At 34.1% G+C, this 10566-nt stretch overlaps 1 protein-coding gene across 1 annotated transcript in view; it reads right to left on the bottom strand.

The window, feature by feature from the left end:
- Nucleotides 1–9819, bottom strand: part of LOC106470705 — a 21946-nt gene extending 12127 nt beyond the window's left edge. The window contains exons 1-3 of the mRNA XM_022399341.1: nt 9515–9819; nt 6723–8542; nt 2285–2493 (exon numbers count right to left, since the gene is read on the bottom strand). Coding sequence (XP_022255049.1) covers nt 2285–2493; nt 6723–8089 — 1576 coding nt within the window. The 5' untranslated portion in view covers nt 8090–8542; nt 9515–9819. The remainder of the gene's footprint in view (nt 1–2284; nt 2494–6722; nt 8543–9514) is intronic.
- Nucleotides 9820–10566: the final 747 nt, after the last annotated feature.

The raw sequence follows: 10566 nt of genomic DNA, 5'->3' as shown, positions 1-10566 counted from the left end.
CTCCACTTGAGACTGAGTTATATTGGTTTCGGGGAATTCCATCCCTCATCAGTAACCCTGGAAACAGACAAATCGAAGGCATGAGACTAAGCCTCATATATATATTGGTGGAGTGTACAGGATAGGTGTAGTTTGTGGTTAAAAATTGTAGTTAAAAATTTAACTGAAAAAAAAAAAATCATGTAATTTTGTAATGGTTAATTTAAGTAACACTGGTCTTAAATTTTACAATTGCGTTGAGCATTTATTTTTTTTATTTTTTTTTTGGTTTATCTTCCCAATACGGGGCTGGACATGACTAGGTGGTTAGCGTGCCTGAACCGTTAATCCTGGGATTTCTGGTTCGCGACCCTTTGACACGCAAAAACGCGTTCTGTACGTTGAGATCGTGCTGTTCAATATAGATGCTTTCCTTCCAGCCGTCCTCTAGTGGCACAACGGTATTTCTGCGGATTTATAACGTTAGAAACCGGGTTTCGATATCCGTGCTGGGTAGAGCACGGATAGCCCATTGTGTAGCTTTGTGCTTAATTACAAACAAACAAAAACAATTTATCTCGGTGTTTAGACACTAGAGGGCGAAACTTACTAAGACTAAGAAAAGAGAATAAAAAAATCACCTAACACTAAAATAGTGCTAAATGGCATGACGTGTCAGATAACTCACTCGAGTATTTATTAGTGTCTTCTGCCTGCTTCCAAAGAGCGGATTCACCCGAAATATAGTCTGTCAGTTCTAAATTAGGGACGACTATGCCCAGAGAGCCCGACTAATATTAAGCACGTCAGGATAAGGAATAATCGAAATATAAATCTTGATTATGGATATTTTTCATATTAATTGGAGAGAGGATGTTACAAAATATTCGTAAATATCTATAGAACGTCAGAGACTAGAAGAAATCTACACAATTAACAATAAAGTTTACAATATTAATCAATGAGAGAATACACGATGTTTACCGAATACTATACATTTTCACATTCAGTACCTCGTCTTTTGTCATTAAGGTCGTCTGTGCTAAACTAACGTTTTCCCACGAATGATTTTAAGGTGAAAATAATGTGGTCAATTATAATAAAAGGTCACAACTTGCTAGTTTTTCCAAAGACGAAAAACGGTGAAAAAAAACAAAACAAACAGTAATCCAAAATGAGCTTGAATCAGGCTTCAATCTTCCTTTATGAAACTACAAACATGGACTTAATTGTTATTTATACTAAATGTATTGAATTTCTTAGTATTAACTACACTTCGGATTATCGTAATTGATATTTCCGCTAAGATTAGGTACCAAAATTGTAAAAAGATATCTAACTAAATAAAAGAACGACCCCTTATCGATAATATATTTTTATACGAGTCATATTTTTGTTTAAATTGACAAGTTATTCGTCACTTGTTTTAACTACATAAAGGAACGACCCCTTATTGATAATATATTTTTATTAAAATCATATTTTCGTTAGAGGTGACATGTTATTTGTCACTTGTTTTAAATAAATAAATTAATGACCCCTTATTGATAATTCCATATTTTCTTTGAAGTGAAACGTATTACTAATCACTTGTTTTGTATCACAGTTCGAGGAACTATTTTTTCTTCATCCTCTCGACAGATCTACGGTATTTTATATATATAGAGAGAGATTCGATTCACCTGTCAACTTTTCTATTTAATTTCCCAAATATTTGTTATAATATATTTATATATATCTACGTTCTGACAATACTGAGCATGAAAATCCGCCATTTTTGTCTTTAACTACAAACTGATTAAAACCTTTTTTTATCTTGTATAAAAAAGTAACTTACGTAATAGTATATGGGTGAATCTAAATATACTGTCTTATTCTCATGTTTATCAATACTTCTAGAAAATTAATATTATTATTTGCAGACTTAGATATATTAGAAACATTTCTATATCAAACGTATGGAAAAAAAAACACGAAACTTCCATTATTTTAATAATCAAGTTGGAGTTTATACTATTTTATTGTCAGTGGTTTAAACTGGATTGTCACAAACTTCGAAATTAAAGACATCAATTAACCTAGTGAAATAGTGAAACATATTTTAAGTCGCATCGTGATTGCCACTCGTATCTGTTAACCTACTTCCAGAGTTGAAATTTGTATAGAAATATAATGAAGTTAATGGAACGTGTACTTATTTTATCAAGATAAAATTACGAAAAGATAAAATCATTAATCACGAGTTTGACGTACAATGTACACTTCTTGTCATGTGATCATTAATATTAGGTATCATTAGTCTTACCAACGTTTCTTCTTTTACTTAGGTCGATCGCTTCATCTTGAGGTTCGCGGAATAACGAGTGGATTTTGTTAGAATGTTGCTTGAACATTACGCTTTTGTTTCGGTTTTTAGTACCATCCGTAGCTTTTATTGGTCGGTTGTTGTCTACACTTGGTGATCGTAAATTTCCATTTGTTACCATGGTCTCTTTCAGAGGTGTTACTTTTCCGCTAGGTTAAAAATTGAATTAGATATTAGAGGAAATTAGAGGAAAAAAACATATCGTCTAAAACTATGCAGAGGTTTTGATAAATTCTTCAAGTGAAGCAAAACGTTCGTTCATTAGAAACTAAATAATCACACATAGAAAAGGTTTCAATCGTAGCGTTAATGAACTTTTATGACATTATAGACACTTTCCTAATGCTGTAGCTAGGACTATAAAGAACTCAGAAGACGAAACTTTACTGAAACATAAGGCTTAACAATGTACACAGTTTTCAACGTTCGTAATGTTGACTGGAGGATAACAGACATTGTAAATTTTATTTACAATATACATTTTAGTTAGGCCTAAATCATAATACACGACTTTTTTATTTTAAATTTTAAAAGTGACTACTTTTATTTTCTAAATAAATTAGGAAATATTACGTTTAGAACTATAAAATGTTCTAATTAATTCTTGACTTCAAGTTAACAAATATCTTTATAATTTTGTTGGTTAAAACCTGGCATTTTGACTTCCAGAGCTTGCCATTATTAACTGCTATTACTAGGGGGCAAACTCGCCAATAACAACTACTTTTGTTCTTTTATTGTTTTGTTTTTTTGTTGTTGTTGTTTGCTAAAAATCTCAAAAAATCCTGATACACAGTTTTCCCAGCAAACAACAGTATAAAAACAGTGAGATCATTAAAGAAACTGATAAATATTATTATTGTAAAGAATTTACAAACAACAACATAAAAACAGTGAGATCATTAAAGAAACTGATAAATATTATTATTGTAAATAATTTACAAACAACAATATAAAACAGTTAGATCATTAAAAAAACTGATAAATATTGTTATTGTAAAGAATTTACAGACAACAATATAAAACAGTTAGATCATTAAATAAACTGATAAATATTATTATTGTAAAGAATTTACAAACAACAATATAAAAACAGTTAGATCATTAAAGAAACTGATAAATATTGTTATTGTAAAGAATTTACAAACAACAATATAAAAACAGTTAGATCATTAAAGAAATTGATAAATATTGTTATTGTAAAGAATTTACAAACAACAATATAAAAACAGTTAGATCATTAAAGAAACTGATAAATATTATTATTGTAAAGAATTGAACTGATAAAATTTGTTTCAGGAACTTATGTTAACATAATGTGTACAAAGCCTACTCCAGTGGCTCAGCGTTTAGTCAGTTGGCTTATAACAATAAAAATCGGGTTTCGATATCTCTTGTGGGCAGAGCACAAATAGCTTATTGTGCAGTTTTGTACTTGACAAGGAAGAAAACAAAAAAAGGTTAACATAAGGTGCATAAAATGTAGCTAAATTGCATTCAATATTTTCTAATTTACCAAGAATGCTCATTAAAAATTATATTTGCTTTCAGCGCCCTTTGACAGATAATAAACATTTAAAACGTTATCTAATAATACTTCAAGTATTGAAATATAGTTTCAAAGGTTTTGTGATTGTCAGGAGGATGTATAGATGAAAAATTTGTTTTCAAAAGAATCTAAATAAATATAATAGTACTGCCTGTTGTCTGTCGATGTAACTACTTCGCAGGATGTGGATGGATCTTCACCAAAATTGGTATGGAGGTTCATACTGAGGTACATACAACTTTTCAATTTTGCGGTTTTAGTGGGCATTTTTACTACTACTTTCGCCCCCTGTTGATGGTTCTTTACCAAATCTGGCAAGAAGGTTTATTGGGTCCATGCGGAGATACATGCAAATTTTCAGTTTCACATTTTCTGTTTTGAAGTTTTTAATGGACGTTTTTTTTTACGATTACATATAGGGGAAGCAACTTTTCATCTCCAAAGATAACCTTTAATTAATCATAAATTTACATAACTTCCGTCCAGGGGACGGGTACTCCATCTAGTTATTGATATAAGTGTTAAGTAATAATAAAGTAAGTTTGTTTTCTACTAGGCCTTTACTATCATATTTTGAACTTCTAACTAATATAGTAGAAAGCAACTTTAAATTCTAAATGTTTGTTTTTTTATTTCAGAATAGGACTTTTAGGCCAAAAGATTAGTTTAATATTTGGGTTTAACTTTTTCTGGCCTTGTTGGACTGGGTAGTAAGGTTTCTCTTACCTTAGTTTTCAGAGATTGTATCAGCTATCCAGGTTGTAATTGATTGTTGACAATTTCCAAAGGCTTATACAGGGGGCCAACGTTTAGGAATCTGTTTGAGAGGACTTTCGAAAAAAAGTAAAATTGTAGCACACGGTAAATTATTACTGTGAGCGCCGAAGACTGTTGCATTCTAGGGGTGGGGGAGGGTCTAGAGGCATGTTTCCCGATATAGTTGTTTATTCCATAAAGCAAAATGTCGCTATCTGGTGCTTTTCCTTGGTCGATGTGATGCTGAATTTGACCTAAATCCAGCTGGGAGATCAACCACAATTCTTTATAAAAACCTGCTAATTTGACCAACAAGTGAGGTTTGTTTTGTTGTTTCACTAATGAGTGTGAGCGTGAGAATATATATGCCCAGGCACGCGAGTCTCACGCTCAATGCACGAGTGTTGGTAGCTCTGCTTCTGTATGACTGACTGAACAAGAAAAATGCAAGAACTTAGGCCTAACACGAATTAAGCCTACTTTGTGTTTTCCTATGCGATGCCACATTTCATGGCTCCTCCTTAACCAGTGTTATCGCCAGTTGTTCCCGTAAATGTGTGTAACGGAGAAAGAACAAGATAACTGCTTTGGTGACACATTAGTGATATAGAAAAAAAAAAGTAACAACTTGAAATTTGTATGAATTAATTAATAATAATAAGCAGTGGTTTTATTTATGTCGTTGTTAAGCGCAAATCTACACAATGGGCTATCTATGCCGAGTCCACCACGGGTATCTAAAACCCGGATTTTAGCCTTATAAGCTGAGCTACTGGGGGGGGGGGGGGTGTAAAAAGGTAATGGAGTCTTAGTGTTATAGTTTCTTAAGCATAACATAGGCGAAAGAATAAATTTTTTCTTCTTTTAAGTTTAACATGTTGATTACAGATTTAAACCGTGGTAGTAAAATGTATCTATAATGGTGGCAGCACTAGCGTTCAGAAAACCAATCCCGTCTAAAGACCCAGGTTTTTCTATTTGTTCTCTGAAGGTCTAACTCACTCACTAACTACAAAAGTACAGTCAATCTAGGTTAAAGATTTGTATAGGAACAAACGAGTTACCATAGTTGACATATAATTTTGCCATCACATATTTCCTGCAGTTACTTTACGACATCGGTGTGAGAGTGAAGACTGAAAGTAGCTTTCGATGATTGGGGTAAATATTCTCCTAACAGTTAAACATATAAAAAGCATCCATCAGTTACATGCTAAGTTGTCGTAGTAACCTTTTTTTTTTTAAGAATTTGTAAATCACAAACAGAACTTCACCTGATATTTGAACGAAGCATTTAATCCTTTTTTTTTTCTTCAACCAATTAGATTGTATGAAATTAGTAGGTACATTAATGATAAAAGTTTATCTTTTGCTTTCAAAAACACTGTATTATAGAAACTTTGGCAGTAGTTTGGTTCACCTGTATTAATTTCTTTGGGGAGCTACTTCGTTATTGCTTGAAATGTATATTCAAAATACCAGATTTCAGCATTAATTTATAATGATAACAGGTAACAAAGCTACACAATGGGCTATCTATACTCTGCCCACCACGAGTATGAAACCAGGTTTTTAGGCCTATTTATCCTGTCACGGTTAGAACTCATTCAGTTGCAAGAGGCTTTGAATGGCATTCCAAGTTCTAGAGCACAATTTCCACACAGACCACTGAACAATTTACCAGGTGCCAAAAACTAATAAATGGTGTATGTACTTCAGTAAGGCCCCGGCATGGCCAGGTGGTTAGGGCGCTCGACTCGTAATCTGAGGGTCGCGGGTTCGAATCCCCGTCTCACCAAACATGCTCGTCCTTTTAGCCGTGGGGGCGTTATAATGTGGCGATCAACCCCACTATACGTTGATAAAATAGTAGCCCAAGAGTCGACGGTGGGTGGTGATGACTAGCTGCCTTCCCTCTAGTCTTACACTGCTAAATTAGGGACGGCTAGCGCAGATAGCCCTCGTGTAGCTTTGCGCAAAATTCAAAACAAACAGATAGCTTTAGAGGTCTACAAGTTATTCGCAACAAAAAAATTACTTTTTTTATATGAATAACTCATTATATAAGCCTACCTTCCACTAAGTAGCTTTTCGTTAGTAAATACGCTATCCTCTGAAGAAATACGAGAAACTTCATTTACCAAGTTGTGGTCCTTTGGCTTCTTCGTGAGATTATTTATCCTCAAGTCATTGCTAAGACTACATCTCTTCAAGAGCTCGTGACAATTAGAGTCGTTTATTCTGAGAACATTTCCACTGTTTTCTGGACAAAATGTTTCACCGAAAAAGAAAAGTGGTCTAATTTTTCGATCATTTCGAACGCCTTCCCTTTGAGTTTTGAGTTGATGTTTTTTGTTCTTTGCTTCAGAATCTAAAAGATTGGTGTCGGTTTCACGCTGAAAAGTGCTTAGTGGAACATCGTGTTTTGTCCTAACACTTCTTATAATTATGTCTTTGTTCTCTGTGCTTCTGGTGTCATGTTTACCACCTACGGGAAGAACCGTACCCCTTTGTCTCGGACTAATATATTGCAACTCAAGGCCAGGATGGGCAGAAACTCGCGATTCTTCACATATGATGAGCTCGTTAGGGTCCTCATCACTTGAAATGTCAAAGGATCGTTTATTTTCGAAAGTTGAGACGTTTCTTTCATAAATGAGTTTAGGACTAAGAAGTTTGTTGTATGTTACAGGCTCGACTTTCAAATTAGAAGAATGACCAGAGCTGCTTTCTGCGTTCAACTCACTTCTGTTCTTAAATTTCGATTGATGTTCCAAGTCACGATTATCCACCAACCGTCTTTGCCCGTCGTTTACGGATAATTTCAATCGTTTTGAAGCAGTTGGGATGTGTTTATACGTTTTCGCATTGGAGTTGGTTGACACGTTACATCTGTGGTTTGTTCCTCTATTATTCGATCTGCCCTGTTTTTGGTTTTCACAGTTCTCACGAAAAGAATGGCGATTTTCAGTGTCTTTGTTCTTATAAGTAAATTCAAACTTAATGTTACGAATAGCATCATTCTCCAAGTCATCAAAACCACAAGTTCGTTTTGTACAAGGATTTGATGCAGCCACACGAACTACCGTATCGATCATATCTCTTATTAGTACCTTGATGATGTCGCTATCAGTGGGATATAAAGGTGAGTTTATATCATATGATTCAAGCACTTCCTGGTTCGAACCGCGACTTCTTTCCAATGTTCTCCACAAGAGAAGGTTATCATCCGCGGAAGGAACAGAGATACCATTAGACGAAGCCAATGATAAGTTTTTGTTATTTCTACTTTGTTGTACCTTCAGTGACTCAAAATTCTTGAACGTTTCACAAGACAAGGGAAGATATTCTGTTTTGACGATCTGTTTGTGTTCTATTTCACCAGGACACAAAGGACTTTGGTCCATTTCTAAATAACGGTTGTGTTTATTTTCAAACATGTAGCCTTAATGTTTCTTTCGACCATTTGTGCGAACGATGTTTATTGGTGTACTTTTAGCTATTGACAGTTTTAAGTGAAACAGTGTCTTATTTTGAGGTCTTAAATATTAATTGTTGAATTATGTAATCACTACGCGTGTATTTTCACTTCCACCGGTCTCGGTAAAATCGTTTTGTTCAATGTTGACTCTCCATACACGTTAGCGACAAAGAAACACGGTATCCAGTTGCTCGCCTCTTGTACAGTTGTATCTTCTAGAAACGTGTAACTACCAGCCTGCTACTGTAGAGGTTCGTTGATTTCCTGTTACGTAATACGTGCGTACCTCTGCTGACTTTAATCTGTACTACTGCCTGTTATTGGCGTCGGCGTTGTTCGTTTGATGAGCTGTGATACGTTTCGGAATTTTCAACACAAATCTGTATCGGTTATCCTTCACGACGTGGCATGACTGTTACGGTAACAAGAAACAGTTAAAAGTAATTGTTGTTACAGAAAAACACTATTATTTTCTAGAAAGTGTGACGTCATCTTGGTTACACAATTACAGAGCCCTTGTTAGTAACATTTTGAAATAGAGTTTGATGTTGAAACTCGTGGTAAACAATCTGATCCAGTACTGACAAGACCACGCAATTACTATCAGACTGTTGCTACAGGTTACAACGAATTTTGTGTGAACGGCCCGACATTCCAAAATGTTACACATAACCGGTTAGAAAAGACTCCTATAGTGGCCATAAATAAAGACATGTCCAGCATATTCTAGTTTTAATTAAACAAGGCATAAAGATTAGATATCGGTTTTTTGTTATTTTTATTAATTTCATATAATAATTAAGAAATATGCTAAACATATTTAAATCACACATACATATGCTTTAACGTCTTAAATTAACGATACATTACGACTGGGTCGACTGAATAACTATTTTAATCTAACAAACGTTATTAATGAATGAATAATTATGTAGAAATGAAACGTCTATAGATACGTGTGTTTCAGTAAGCACTTATTTCTTCTACCTACTGTATTTTTCGGAATATAAGACGCACCGGTGTATAAGACGGACCCTTATTTTGAAGACAAAGTTTTGGGGGGAAAAAAAGCTACAGTCGCACTTGAAAGATTTTTATTGAACAAAAATTCAATTTGATACTTTAGAAATTAGTATATATTGTTCTAAACACAAAAGAAAAAAACTACTATTGTTATCAATAACACATTCAATTGAACTAAACTATGCATGCCTATTTAATTATATTTACACATGGCTTGTGTATATCGTATATATATACATATATAGTATTCATACCTTCGGTGTATAGGACGCAAGCAGATTTTGACATCAAATTTTAGGGTAAAAAAAAAAGGTGCGTCTTATACACCGAAAAATACGGTATGCGTTTATAATGTTCTTACCCTTCCGCATCATGTTCAGTATCAATGACGTAATTTTTGCCATCCAGGAAGAAAGTTGAAAAATGTTGGCGTTGCTTACTGCTGTCATCAGTACGTCTACTCTTACAGCTCTAACAGAAAAGTGCTTCTTGTTTCACATATCTGCTCTTCACACAAGCCAAAGTTCAGCAGACTCTGGAATACACGAAATGTTGTGCCATTTTAATTTCTTTCTTTAAGATAAGATAAAGAGTGTACTTTAGTCTTAATTGAACTTTTTGCTGGCCTCTGTATTATCCACGTTGGTAAGTTCACCTCACCCGCTGTTGAAACTTAACTTCACGCGCGTGGACCTGGGGAGTTGAAGGAGCCCATAAGTTTGGCGTCGTCATAGTGGCACGTGATAGATAGCTTTAGTTTTTCTTAACTGCAAGATTGCTTTTGTTGTTTTTTTATCTAGAATTTATCTATCTCTTTTAGATTTTCTGATATATATATATAAACAACGGTGTTCATTGATAAACGTGTAAAGTATTACCACCCACAAAAGTTACTAAGAGAAAAACAACAGAAAAAAAAGCAAGTAAACACATTATTGTCATTGTAACATAGTAGGGAAATGCATCAAAAAAGTCCTGAACGTAGATGGACTAATGAAATACTGGTTGTTTCGGAAGCTCTTCACAGTATTATGCTATGACTTATTATCAGAAATCACGTGGTGCTCCCTATAATTTTCATCTTAGCCCTGTTATCACTATACGAAAAAATAAACCACATTGATCTGTGACAGTTATAAAACTTAACATGTGTGTAAAATAGTGTTAAGACGTGTTCTATCATTGGGCAGGTACATTTGGATTTTTTGGTAAAAATAATGCGAAGTCCAGTCCACGTAATGAAAACGAATACATTTGTCAATAATATTTGATACAGGCCTAAGTTCACAAACAACATTTCAACAGCAACTCCGAAACTAATATACACATAATTCATGAATAATGCATGCATAGTTTCTCCGTTATTCGATAAATAACAAACACGCTGACTAATTAACTGAATCGCAATATTTC

This window comes from Limulus polyphemus, unplaced genomic scaffold (assembly GCF_000517525.1).
Source record: "Limulus polyphemus unplaced genomic scaffold, Limulus_polyphemus-2.1.2 Scaffold4171, whole genome shotgun sequence".
Lineage (NCBI taxonomy): Eukaryota > Metazoa > Arthropoda > Merostomata > Xiphosura > Limulidae > Limulus > Limulus polyphemus.
The sequence above is the reverse complement of the archived record's forward strand: the minus strand, read 5'-3'. Positions and strand labels throughout refer to the sequence as shown.